The sequence below is a fragment of the Protobothrops mucrosquamatus genome, unplaced genomic scaffold (assembly GCF_001527695.2).
Source record: "Protobothrops mucrosquamatus isolate PMUCROS unplaced genomic scaffold, P.Mucros_1.0 scaffold_245, whole genome shotgun sequence".
NCBI classification, from domain to species: Eukaryota; Metazoa; Chordata; class Lepidosauria; order Squamata; family Viperidae; genus Protobothrops; species Protobothrops mucrosquamatus.
In genome coordinates, this window is record NW_015386321.1 from 777,043 (window position 1) to 791,968 (window position 14,926).

Sequence of the window (14,926 nt, forward strand, 5' to 3'; positions counted from 1 at the left end):
TGTAAATTAATTAACAGGCTTTCTGAGCCTTCAAATGACTAGCTACTTTGATTCATTATTCAGCCCCCAAGGAGATGGCCCCATTTTTCACCTTACTTTTCTCCAAAGTGTATTTGGCTTCTTCATTCTGCTGCTCAAATCTGCTATGAATATGAAGAAATAGTTAACGGTATAAGGTGCAGAGGTTTCAGTGAAAATATATTCTCCGCTTACGGAAAATCATAACGTGACGGACACATGACCATGGGAAATGCTTCCCAAATGCTTATGGAGGCAGATTTGCATTTTACCTCCCTCTCTCAGCATGTCTGGAATGTCAGCATAATATCATGATCTTTAAAAGAAATGACATAGTCACCTGGCCCTGTACTTTGATTGTGGCATTTGATTGTTGTTTGTGTTTGTAGACTCCAAGTCAGTTCATCGCCTTATCAAATAGCTTGGAAAGTACTGTGTGTGAGTATTTGTGCCTAGACAAACATAACGCATACACACATAGAATCGAACTTACAAGGCATGGCTAAAGGATAGTGAAAACACAGGAGATAATATAGAGCTTTGAATCCATTAAGCATATTTTATTCCTGCTGATATATTCAGATGGAAATGCAGGGTTCATATATTTCTATAAGGTCAAATTTTACAACTTTCACAAACTGAAAAAGGTCTTACGAATAGTGTCAGAAAAACATTTTCACATATACTTTACCGAGGTCTATATGCCACCTAGTTAAAGGAACGGAGTTCCACTAATTCAAACTTTGCTGTGAAATTGAGTACTAGGAGGAGTATGAAATCCTATCTACATTGTTCCAGAAACTTTTTGGTCTTATCTCTAATAATTTCACAATAATAGCGACCCATGTTGCTTTCCATAGGCAGTTCTGTTGCAAAGATAAAAAGCAGAAAAGAAAGAGATTATGTTCTTCAGAAAATAACATAGTCTACTTGTCAAACATTCTCAAACCTGCATATTCAGAGAGGATTGCAATGTAATTCAACCCCTGTGATCTCCAGTAATATGGGTGAATGATTCATTACCTATTTGCACTCTCAGCTAGGCAGAATTGACCATTGGGATTTATGCAGTCCATCATTTATTTATCTCATGACGATTCAAAAATGTAAAACAAAGTTTAGAGTGAGTCATCTTGTTTTGTAAATGAGACTACCAAGCAGAGTTTCTTTCTTTTCCTTAATATATCACTACAGCACTTGATTGCAGAATTACTGATGAACTCTGGGTACAAATATACAGATATGGATATTATTTTCTAGATACGCTATAAGCAGTTGTGCAGCCTTGACGTGCTGCACAATGAAGAAGGAACCATGCAGAATCTCTTATTTCATGGGGAAGAGGGGCATTGTGTGACTGTGGGAAGATGCTCCTGCAATGGTTTGTGCCTTGAATGTTTTATGCTTGCTTTAGACAAGAGGTGGGCAACTGGCAGGCCTTGTCTACTTTTACGTAGCTTTAAGAATCCTCCTCTGAAAACCGAAGTGACCGTTTCCCATCATAGTACAATCCCTAAAATAAAAATAAAATAAACAATCCCTCCCCAAACTCATCCTAAAAATCCAGCCTCAAATTCATGGTTAATGCAACTGTCTGTATACTCCAAAGTGACCTAAACTAATATCGGTTGACTCCATTTGAAAATAAGCATTTGCTATCTATCCTTCAAAAGGATAAACATACTGATGCTAATTACCAGAACATATGACAGTAATTAATTAGGGAATGGTAGCCAAAGTAGGAGAGAGTTGGGACATGAGACCACTCTGCAGATTTTTGATTGTTTCTTAAGTGGACTTCTTTAATATGGAGGTTGCAGCTACATTTTTGGTGAGAAGCATCTTGAGATCTCCAACTGCCTTTTTAATAGGTCCAGTTATTATCTAAAAGCAAAGCACATTTTGAAGTTATTGCGCTGTGCAGAAGATGACACAAACTGCTGATTGTTCTAAAATGTAATGATTTCTCATGAGAGCCAGAGTTCCAAAGTACTCAGAGTGTACGAGAGGAAGTGTGGGAGGAAGGAAGTTCAAGTGCTGTTGGATTTATGCAGTGCCAGAGTGCAAGACAGATTGAGTACAGGATGCGAATTGATGGAACCAAAACACCGTCCCTTGATGCAGAGTAGAATTTCCCTAAATGGAAGATGAAAATGATTCTAATTCATAGCAATATTCAAGAAATATTAAATAAGAACATTTATGTTACTTCCTTGGAGTTTTGCAGCTTAGGTTCCCCGAGTCAATTGAAACTGAATGCTGGTAATTTTCTGCACTGAAATGGTTTGATTGTGAAAAAAATGATCCTGCTCATATATTTACTGGAAAAGGTATCCCACATGGATGTTGTAGAGAATGGCTATTCACTATATGTATAATATATTGCATGTCCCGGATTGAAGAGAATGTGAGAAAGAAGAATTGGCATGCAATTCAATCCTCCTATTATGTGGTAGACATGGGGTATATACCTCAGACTTAAAGGATCTGTTCTAGAAAGAGAAATAAGTGGGATGACAGACAGAAGAGCTTGTGATTGAATAAAAAAGTTTTCCCCAAATGTATGATTTATCTCTATCCATACAGCTGGATCACATGGCATATCTATAGGAATAGATTCAATATAGATTCATGACTCTAAGCAGAAAGTTATGATAGTGTGATGAATAATCTGTTGAATATTAAAATCAAGTTTCAGTTTCTTCTGAAACTTATTGAGTGGCTTTCTATGAAAAGGCTCTGATGAATTACAATGATATATATGATTATGATTGGGGAGGGAGTAAAATAATACTGGACACCGTATGTTCTCTTCGACTGCAAGTCTTCCATATACTGTATGACTTGATCCACTAAAATCCTGAAGGTTAATGATCACAAGCAGAATTTCTTGGTAAGTCTAGCATTTGTATGTTTAGCCTTATTGTCACCTGATGTATCTCTGTAGGCCTGTTACCTCCCCTAAAACAAGCTCCCCTCCACTTTTGCTAAATTACATATTGTGAAGTGGTGACTTATGAGAGAAAAAAATGATCAGGAAGAAAAAAAACATTTAGGGAAGTTTCAGAGTAAAGAAGCTTCAGTCAGATGCCTCATGTCATTTTTACTGTGCTTTCATTTAAAAACAAAGTGATTACACACATGGCTTAGCAGCATATATTACACTATACTTTTTAATTGTTTTTTTCACTGATTTTAAGCCTGGACCTTTTTGACAATTACAATAAGTTGAGCTTAACTTGAAATAATGCCATAATTGTCATTACAATTCTATAAATAATGGTTGAAAACTTAAACTTAAAATCAGTTATGTATGTATCCTGTATATAGATGTAGATATAGATGTAGATATAGATTCATTCCACAACAACAGGCATGTCATAAAGTATGTTCATTCTAGGAATAAGATTACTTGATTGGCAGCCAAGAAGAAAAGTAGTCACATGTCTATCAAATTGAACAGACTGTGATTCTAGCAGGAGATAATAACACTAGATTCTGTGATGCCACATTTCAGTGAGTCATTTTATTTTTTAAAAAAACCAAGAAAGCTGGAAATGAACAAATAGTTGTCAAGTTCTTTTATATCAACTTACAACACAGGGGGTCCTATGTATATCTTGCTCTCTATAAAGAAAATAAGAGAGAGGACTAGCTTGTCATTTTGCATATTCCCCTAAGAACCAAAAAAAACCCCCAAACCCTTTTCACAGTGGTTTGTTTCTCAAACATGAACTATAGCAGATAAAAATTGTGTTACTCTGCAATTCCAGTTTCTTGGAGAGTGACACATTCCTTGTCTTTATCTAGAATGGTGGGCTGCCAAAAGCCATGCTCTATGGCACGAGTCGTTGGCTATAATGTTAACTTGACTGGATTCTTCCTCATGATAGACACTGTCTATCACTGCTAGAATCATTCCTGTCATAGACTATAAGGATTCCAAAGGATTTTAGAGATTATCTAGCCCAGGGGTCTTCAAACTTGGCCCCTTTATGACTTGTGGACTTCAACTCCCAGAATTCCTCAGCCAGGCACGCTGGCTGAGGAATTCTGGGAGTTGTCCACAAGTCATAAAAGGGCCAAGTTTGAAGACCCCTGATCTGGCCTAACTCATGCCTAGTGCAGGAATCGTCTACTGCAGTGTCCTCAACACAGGGTTATCCAATCCAGTTCACGCATCCAGCAAATAAGAGCATTGCCTCCCACTCTCTGAACAGCTCTTAGCATTAGGAATTTTCCCTGATATCCTATTGAAATTTACATCCTTTTATTTTAAGCCCATTGTTCCTTGTCCTATCTCCTGGAACAACTGTGAACAATTCTGTCCATTTTCTACACAGTAGCCTAAATAACTGGGAGGCAGTTGTCATGTCTCTGTAATTTTCTTTTCTCCACAATGAACTTCCACAGCACTTCCAATTATTCATCATAAGTTTTTCCTTCCATGTCCCCAATCATCTTAGTTGTTTTCTACTGGATAGACACCAGTTTATCAATGTTCTTCCTCTCATGCAGTGCCTGGAACTCAATGCAGTATTTTAGGTGGTGTTTGAGTATTGCAGAATAGATAGGGAAGATGGCTTCTCTACTGAGCCATTGACATTTATCATGGAAAGGGAATCAGTCACGCTGCTGGACGAGGGGGGTTATCTACAGTCATATTCAAGAGAACCCATTGGAATCTGGTGCCAGCTCAGGGAGAATACCAATAAAGAGAAAAGGTAGGAAGCTCTTAGCCCAAAAGACTAACATATATGCTGATAATTTATTTTGCATTAGGCTTACTTTGTATGCAAACTACATTAAACATTTTTAATGAAGAAAGAACTAAACAATTTGGAATGAAGGCAAGTTAGATTTGATTTAATATTTTCATCCAACCCAATTATTTGTATTTCTTTGACTTTCATGTGGACCACTTTACAATCATCTGTTTTAACATTCTCCGAACGCGGTGCTGCTGTTCCCCAATTAAAAACAAAAGATACAACACAATACATATTCACTCAGACAACTATATACAAAAATGTATCGAAAATGTTATGAAGACTTAAAAAATACTTTCTGAAATGACATGTAAATATTATAGCAAGGAAAAATGACAAATTTCATCCATCCCCAAGTGGATCCCAATTTAACAATATATATTTCCTTGGGCGTTTGGTATAAAACAAAGTAACACCCCACACCCCAAAATGAAATTAATTGGGACTTTGTGACACAAAATACCAACTTTTGGTATTTGCATCTCAATGTCACTGCAAGTATCTGACTCACAAAACTTGCTCTTTTATTCTGCCACCCTTCCCACTTCTGTTGAATTTGCTATCCTGAAAAGCAATAGCATTTCAGATGCTTACTGATTAACTCTGGCAATCTCTTGGGTTTTTTTTTTAATCATATAAAAGTAAAAGTGAGTACATACGGTTGTTTTTTTTTAAATTAACTTGTATAGTGGGTCTAAAGTTGCTGGTAGGAGGCATCAGTTTTGTAGGCTTGGTGGCTAGATATCTTCTCTACAGATGTTGTGACTATACTTTATTTCCCTCCAGGCACCTGAAAGGTTTTTGTAACAGTCTGAAGCTGTGAGCTTCAGGTGGTGAGTGTGTGGTTGAATTTGCCTCACTCCTGAAGAGAAAGCACTTAACACTACAAGCTATTTCTTTGACTTTAAAAGCAATAATTGTAAGAAAGGGACAACAAATAACTCGGTGGGATCCCATAGGCAGACACAGGGAATGCTCATTTAAAAATTATTGTAATTTTGGGACTTTACAGTATTTAAAGGAGAGTTAAGTTTAGAATTGTCACTAAGCAAATAAAAATATATATGATATATCCTACGTATATTGTATAGCTATCCTATCACCTATCTTTTTCTCAGACTGCTTTGAAAAAGTATTTCACAAACTAGACTGGGCAAAATATGGGATAAAAATCAATGGCACCTATTTAAATCACTTAAGATTTGCAGATGATGTTGTTCTCTCCTCACAAGACTCAGAATAGTTACAAAGACACATACAAGAGCTGCATGAAGCAGGAGAACCATTTGGCTTAACAATAAACCTGAAAAAGAGCCACATTATGTTTAATAAATTCACTAATAAAAAAAATTATAACTGGAGAAGAACTAGATGTTGTAGACCACTACATATACCTTGGTCAATGGATCTCAATGGAAGGTGATACAATAAAGGAAATTGAACAGTGTGTTAAATGTGGTTGGCAGGCATTCAGCAAGGTAAGCATAATTTTCCAGAACCTCCTCCCCCTATGCCTGAAGAGAAATGTTTTTGTTCAGTGTGTGCTACCTGCTCTAACATATGCCAGTGAAACATGGGCATTAACCTCACAATCGATACAAAAGCTACGAGTGGCGCAAAGAGCCATGGAAAGATACAGTACATGCTCAGTATTACAAGACAAAATAGAAAGACCTGCACATGGATTAGAGAACAAACGAAAGTATGCAATATCATCAAGAGAGTAAAAGAACTGAAATGGAAATGGGCTGGTCACATAGCAAGAAGAACTGAGGGCAGGTGGACCAAGGCAGTCACAGAATGGATCCCATGATAAAAAGCATCCACAAAAGAGACTTAAAGCAAGATGGATCGACAACATCAGCAAGTACTGTATTGCAGGCCCAACTGGCAAAAGAAAGAGAGGCCTTCATCCTGCAGTGGATAGACAATGGCTAAAATGATGATTGCATTGCCCAGGCATGTCAAACTGCCAGCCTGTGGGCTGGATGCGTCATGCTGAAACCATGCCCACCCCATTGCCAGTAATGGGGAAAAAGTCGTGATACGGCATGCGATGTCATGTGATGTCACGAGTTTGACATGCCTGGTATAGCCTATATGGAGCATTGTGGTGGCCTAGAGTCAGTGGTGGGATTCAGCCAGTTCACACCACTTCGGCAGAACCGGTAGCTAATTTTTTGTTACCCAGGCCCAGAATGGACTTCCGGAAGCGGTATCCACACAGAGAACCGGTTGTTCACATATTTGAATTCCACCACTGCCTAGAGGTGGAACTCTCACCTCACAATCAGGAAGCTGTGAGCTCGATCCTAGGTAGTGACAGATATTTCTGTCTCTGGGTGCAATGAGTTATTGTCTGCTGTGAACTCCACATAGGCATCAGGAAGGGCATCCGGCCAGTAAACATTTGAGCTCTGTTTCCTTGCATCTTGATTCCATCCCAATGCAAGGGATTACAGAGTTATTAAAATGTATATCCTATACATATATATTCCTTGCTCTTTCTCTAACACACACACACACACACACACACACACACAAACACACACGTCCCAGCCTCACTGATTTCTCTGGGTACTGTAGTCCCTCCTTAAATTAAACATTTGCTAATTGATTAACCCTCCAGGCCCAAGGGCTGGATTCACTTATACTAGTCTCTTAAACCACAAAATAAAACTTGCTTAGTTTATGAAGCTGCATGGTGCTATGAATGCTAATGTAAAGAGGGCCAAGTTAGCAGCAAAGTTAGCAGATATATAGCAGCAAATATATCAGATTGTAAATCCCTATGAAAAAGCTTTTTTTCTTTATGATGTTCAGTCATTGTAAGGTAAATAATGAACATAGGAAAACTATATCTTATTATGTGATAAATCTATCATTAAGTGATGCATATAGGGTTAATAGATATGTGAATAGGCAAAGGATGATATGGATTGTTGGAAAAGAAGACAATGTGGGAAAAAGGACATACTAACTTTGTACGATTTTTGGCATCTGTGACAAAGATCACAGCAAAAATGTACCCAGGAGTACAAGTGCATTAAATTACTTTTTCCAGTATCAAAAAGACTGGTTTTTCAGTTGCAATATTTTTCCAACAAATCTTTATTTTCAAGAACATATGCCAGTGATAATATAGAATCAATGATGATGTGCTTTTCCAATTTCACCATAGAAACATATGAAGGGGCATATGAACTACAGACTATATTGAGCATAAATTGGAAGGAACTGGATTGAAGCTGATTGCTGAAATTAACATAAATCTAGGCTGTTGAGTCTGTTGATAAACAAAAGAAAGAAGAAGACAATATACAAGGCCACAGCAGACAAACATTTGAATGACGATTGTGAAAAGAGTCAATTATTTTTGAAAGAGAAACTCCGAAAGCTCGACATTATTACATTGTCAGCCAAATGGGGGCATGAAGACAAAATGGAGGACATCTTCTTTGGCTGGAGGTCTGGTAACCATTAATGCTTTCAGGACTTGGGTGGCTTTCCAAGTCTGTGGAATTACAATGCCCAGAATATTCAATGGGCATGAAAATTCTGGAAGGTGCTAGGTTGGGGAAGCGTACACTAATGTTTTGTGGGACATTTTATCTTGACAGTCATTCCTTGTGCGGTAAGCTGCTCATGTAAAAATGAAAACAAAAAATGGATGCTTGATTGTATTATTTTTTCATTCAATGATTGTTTTCCTATTGCAAATAAATAAGGAATATAAAATAATTTAGCACTGTTACTCCGATGGAGTGTTCCTAGTGCCAACAATTAAAAGGTAAATGGTGCTTTGGTTTTTGACCAAAAGTGAAAAGGAGGAAAAAGAAGAAGCAATAGGATTTTAAGAGTTATAAATAAAAGGGGAAATTGCATCTATGTCTGGGGAAGACAATTCACATAAATGTTCGCACCCCCCCGAATCAACCCCTAATCTCCTCCTTTTAAAAAATTCCCAAAAGTGTAATTTTCAGAATTCTTTTAGAAGATAAAACAATTCTCATTTTTTGGGGGAAAAATATTGTTAGTAATATCTGAGAGAAACTAATTTAGATTTTTTTTATCCTGCCTGTATTTTTTTTAATAAATAATCCAAGGTAGTGAATATATCTAATACTCCTTTCTCCTCTTTTTTGCCTCACAACAACCCTGTGGAGTGAATTGGGCTGAGAGAAAGAGACTGGCCCAAAGACATCCAGCCAGCTTTCATGCCTATGACAGTATTAGGACTTATATTTTCCTGGTTTCTAGTCGGTTGCCTTAACCACTAGTGGCTTCAAAGCTAAAAAAATATATGTGTGTATTCCTGTTTATTTAATCATTCAGACTGTCAAATACACATTAAATACAGTGTTAAGTACTAGAAATATTATTACATTATAGCTAATGCAGTATATATAAGTGGCACATTTAATGTGTTGGAAAAATTGAATATGAAGTGAATAAAAGTCTTTTAGCATTTTAATACTAATGAAATCAGTGCAGTTATTATTTTGGGGATGGGTATTTCAAAAAAATAGCACTATAATAAGAGGGCTTTTTTTGGGTTGATGCCAGATGAATCATGTGGAATTCTGTTTGCTTATATATAGAATACTAGTTGAACTAAAGCCTCAGCTCAGAACTTCACTGATTTGTCTGAGAATACTTTAGGGCGGCCTTGGAAATATGCAAATAAACAAAAATATATGAACTTGCTCCAGGAAGACCACTGTTTGCAATACTGCGGAAGAGAGAAGCCTCAGCACTTCACCCAATGAAGATAGTCACTGAAAAATAGTAATAATTAGGGAGCTCATAAATGGGCTTAACCAAATAGTGATGACTATATAAATTGCTTTATATAATTGACAAAGGGATTGTTCAAATAAATAGGCTTTTGTGCAATAATATTAGGCTGGCAGGTGATTCTGTGTGGTACCTATGGGTACTTTATGCTATCCATTAAATGCAGTTAAAAATATTTGCAACAAAAATAATTATTATTAGTGAAAAGGAAACTTGGAACAGCATTTTAAAAATATTGTAAAATATTTTGCCTTGCTGTATGTCTCTCTCACTCTATATATATAAGAGAGAGAAGAAAGAGAGGGGGAGAGAGAAGGTAGAAATTCGGTATCCTATCTATATCCTCTTCCCACCTTTCTACCTTCTCTCCATTGACTTCTTAACAGTGTCAGTTGACTTCTTTGTTCTTTCATCTTGTGCTGCCTGTTTGACAGGTTTGATCTTCCTTCCTTTTTGAGGGAGCAGAGGTCTTGTAGCTTGTGATCTGTCTGATACAGTGCACAGATGAAACTTTGTAGCTGCCAATCAAGCTCGTTTCTGGCATTGTTTCTTCTCGCTGGGATGTGTGAGAAGGTCCGTCTCCAACACATTTTCTTGACTGAGGTTGAACACTATTTTTTTCCCTCCTTCCTTGCCCATGTTAAGGAGCACTGTAACTAAAGTTATCTTTCTCCAATGAAGCAGAAAACCTCACAAGCACCTCTTTCTGTCTCAGGTAGTAACAATAAAGTAGTATCAAATGAAATAACACACAGTTTGTTGCTCTTTCCTTATACCTCATACCTTCTCTTTGTGGAGCTGTATTACTCTGCTTAATAAGAGGGCTTCCCCTCCACACCAATGTTGTTTAAAGAAGCAAGACACTATATTTCCTTGGAAGAAAAAAAGTGTTCCTTGCTCACCTTCTATCAGTCATGTGCACATTTAGCATGAGCATAATGATCATCAATTCAATGGGAGAGTCCTTTATTTTGCTAGATCGTTTTCATATCTTGCTTAACCCAGTTGACTGGTTTTCATGTTCCCAGTGGAGGTGATAGATACTTTAGGTTCCCTTAGAACTCTGTGCCATGTTTACTCAACCTCTGTATAGGCCACAAGCTGTTGTGCACCAAGTTAGCCACCCTTGGCTCCTCTTTTCATTCAAACAGTGTAACAAGTTATTTTGCAAATGAGGAGGCTGCAATACTTAGTAACATAATTGTGATTTGGCATCTTGGGTACTGCATGGAAATCTCAGCTGAACAGATGGTGTTAGGATTTAACTAAACACATAGGAGATGTAGTTAACCCAGGCGCTGAACTTATGTTCTTGTTATTTTTACTTCAAGCAGGTTAGGTATAAATTAGTTGATGGATACAGTCATTATTGTGGTCCTTGCCAATCTATGACATTTGTAATTTATTCCTTTTCTTTGAAACTTAGTGTCAAAAGACTGACAGTATATGATTTTCTGATTTTTGTCTATATGAAAATTATATGGGGCAAGGAAAAGTGGGGAGGGGATTGTTTTATCCCTCAGCCAAAGTACTGGGACAAGGAACCATCCAAAGCAACTGATTGGAGGAAGACTTACCACCGATAAAAGGAAGAATTCTTTCAGATAATTACATAATCCCGATGTGTCTGGAGGCTTTGAGAGTTTAGAACAGGAGGAACAAACTCAGGTTTAGTTCCAGTAAGTCAACGTGAGTTCAGAAAGCAGCTGTGATCTGTAGTAGGCAGAAGGAATAACTCCGAGGAACAGATTTGCAACCAAGACAACAGTCACGTAAAAGAGTCTAGAACAAAAATGTAATTTGAAAAAGCATCTCAGATATGACTTCCAAAAGTTCTCATGAAGATAAATGGAGGGAAAGGGAAGCACATCCAGACTTGTAAGACTGATATCAGCCCTCCAAGGCAGACCAAATCTAGAAATAGAAATAGCAATAGCACATAGACTTATATACCACTTCATAGTGCTTTACAACCCTCTCTAAGCAATTTACAGAGTCAGCATATGGCCCCCAACAATCTGGGTCCTGATTTTACTGACCTCAGAAGGATGGAAGGGCTGAGTCAATCTTGAGCTGGTCAGGATCAAACTGCCAAACTACTGGCAGCCAGGAGTCAGCAGAAGTAGGCTGCAGTACTGCATTCTAACCACTGCACCACCAGGACTTAAAATACACATAACCTAATACTATTTTTATTGTAATATTATAGTAACAAAATATTACACTCTTGATTTTGGTGCCTTCAAAGTCATTCTTGACTCCTGGCTACTGCCTGAATAGGTCTATGAAGTTTTCTTGACAAGTGGTTTGCCACTGCTTCTTTCCTAGGCTATGGGTGACTAGCCTAAAGTCATCCCCTTGTCTTTATTCCTAAAGTAATCATTGCACCAAACTAGTTTTCCCTATGGTCTTTGGCATCCAGACAGATATAATCAGAGAACTCTTGAGCCCCGTAGTTGCAAAACTGTTAGCAGGGTCTACAGGGCTGGGTATCTTCTATTAGTGACTCTCTCTTTTGAAAAAGTATTCTACTCAAAAATTAGTCCAGCATCATCATGTCGGTGTTTTAAAAAGCTGCTAAGATGTTGCTTATGTTTATTACTTATTTAATGTTCCCTGTTTTGTTGATTTGGTTGTTTATTAGATCATTTTACTCTTAAGCTGTTGGTTTGGTATAATATTTTTAACTGTTCTATATTTTTTTTAGATTTACCCACTGCCCAGACTCCACTAGTGTTGAGCAGCCAATAAATGTAAACAAATAATAAATATTTCATAAAGTCTCCAGAGATTGATATTATTGTTATGTTTCTTCATTGTATTATGATTGTTATGCTATAAAGAGTGATATTATATTTTTATGGTGATGGAGATGAAGATTATCACTACTATTGAATTTGTACTATATTAGCATTTGTTGCTTTAATGTACTTTGCAATTAAAATTGTTTATAAAACTAACTGAATAAATCACCAATTAATGGAATTTATTACCATTAGACAAGGTGATGGTCATTATTTTGGAGAGTTTTAAAAGGGGATTGGTTAAACCTGATAGAATTGTTAGTCATTAAATCTCTGTGTTATCCCTCGATAGTAAGGCTCTATGCTTCCAAATACCAATTGCAAGTGAGAAAAATAGACATATTTCCATCTCTTGTTTTTGAGTACTCCAGAGACATGTCAGAAACAAAATTTTGGACTAAGATGGGACTTTGTTCAATCCAGCAGATCTAGTCTTATGACTCCTCTTTATATATAACATTTATATACTCACACATACACACACACAAACACTTTTTTTTCACCTTTTCCTCCAACCTTAGCCTCCCACAATATATTGTTCAACAGACAACTTTCCATTTCAGTCCATTTCTGTCACTGGAGTGTTTGAAACTCCTACAGTGGTAACTGCAGAGGAGAACCTGCCTGTGACATTTGAAGTGCCATAATTCTCAAGGTGTAATTTATTTCATTCTTCTGGAAAAAAACCTCACCGTACTTTATTGTCAAGAACAACAAATTTCCTGGCAGGCCTTCTGAAATACTTTCAGGATGCTGCAACTGAAGAAAAAAAACACCTCGAATTCTGGAAAAACAGGTGTAAACAAGGCTTTTCTGATATGGGATGAAAATGAAATGAAATCATGCATGGTGAGCTTTTATACGGAGGTGGTCTTCAGCTGGAGATCAGAGCAAACATAAAATGAGAATTGCAGTGCAGAACTTTCCAATTGTTTCAAATTCAAATGTCTCATTTCAGACCCAAAGATTTCTCTGTATCTGAAACAAATCATTTCTACCAGTTGGGACTATTATTTTGAACTTGAAGCCACTGTTTTGAATTCGAAATCTTGTTGCATAGCTCTAGTGCACGGCATCCTTTTTTTCCTCAGGAGCTTGCCGAGTTCGCAGATCTAAAATCAGATATAAAAAGGAGCTTTGGGGAATTCAGGTCTGATACTGATCATAGCATCAGTAGGTTAGCAACAGTGAACTACTTCACTGTGTAAGGTCTTGAGCAAAGTGCTTTGTTTCTGTATTGGCCATACAACTATTTCAGTTCATGCTTTTCCTCCACAACTGCAAGAAAGAGTAATTGCTGTCCCATATTCTTTTACCACACAAAGGGAGAATGAAGGATTTGGCTTTTCAAAAAGATATTATCTTGTACTACTTGCAACAGAAGGACAGTAATAGCTACCCTTATGCTCCTGAATCATTTGTGCTCAAGTATCCAAGTAAAACTGTGGAAAGTAACAGGAATAACTTCCAGCAGTGATAGAATAATGAGCTGCAGTTGATTTAGTTTGATAGTAGGGAGACAGAAGTTCTATCTGTGTTCTGTTATGTGAATACACAGAATATACAGCTCTGTTCATGTGGCTTTTTAAAAAAAAATCATCAAAAAGTTGGTAAACTAAATTTCAAATGATACTGCCAAATGCTAGCTTATAGTATAAATATTCAGTGCACATATAATGAGAAAGCTCAGAACCTTACAGTCAACTTCATTTATTTAAGCTTAATTAAACTGGAGTCCTGTAATCCCTAGTATAGAGAATATACACCATTCCTCATTAAGAGTTTCCACTTGGTATAGCTGTTCTTAATTGTAGCTACTGCATGTTTTAAAAGGGCTGACATACAGAACTCATACACCCAAAGCAAGAAATTGATTCACTTAATTACTAGCAATATTTATTGGCTAATTTGTGTATGTATTTGAGTGGGGAAATTTCACCAGATTTATAACAGAGTTAGAAGGGACCTTGGAAGTATTCTAGTCCAACCCCCTGCTCAAGCAGGAGATCCTATGCCATTTCTGACAAGTGGCTATCTAGTCTCTTCTTAAAAACCTCCACTGATGGAGCATCCACAACTTCTGAAGGCAAGCGGTTCCACTGATTAATTGTTCTGGGAATTTCTCCTTAGGTTGCTTCTCTCCTTGATTAGTTTCCATCCGTTGCTTCTTGTCCTGCCCTCAGGTTCTTTGGAGAATAGGTTGACCTCTCTTCTTTGTGGCAACCCCTGAGATATTGGACCAGTGCTATCATGTCACCCCTAGTCCTTCTTTTCAACAAACTAGACAATTCCAGCAACCATTCTTCATATGTTTTAGCCTCCAGCCCCCCTAATCATTTTTGTTGCCCTTTTCTGTTTAAATGTTGACACAGTGGATATCAAGTAAGCTTCTCCAAGCTCAGACATAACCATTGAAAGGCCTTCTCCTACAACAATTTGTCAGACCTAACTTTTATGCAACAGAATAGGTTTCATTCATTCAGAATTAAATAGTAAATCAGAGTGTATGGTCTGAAGATACAATTGACTGATTGATTA

At 37.2% G+C, this 14,926-nt stretch overlaps 1 protein-coding gene across 1 annotated transcript in view; it reads left to right on the forward strand.

Moving 5' to 3' along the window:
* KCTD16 (potassium channel tetramerization domain containing 16) overlaps positions 1-13,865 on the forward strand; it is a 25,242-nt gene extending 11,377 nt beyond the window's left edge. Inside the window, exon 2 of the mRNA XM_015830523.1 lies at positions 13,714-13,865. Within this exon, the coding sequence (XP_015686009.1) occupies positions 13,714-13,865 (152 nt within the window). The remainder of the gene's footprint in view (positions 1-13,713) is intronic.
* The last annotated feature ends 1,061 nt before the right edge of the window (positions 13,866-14,926 follow it).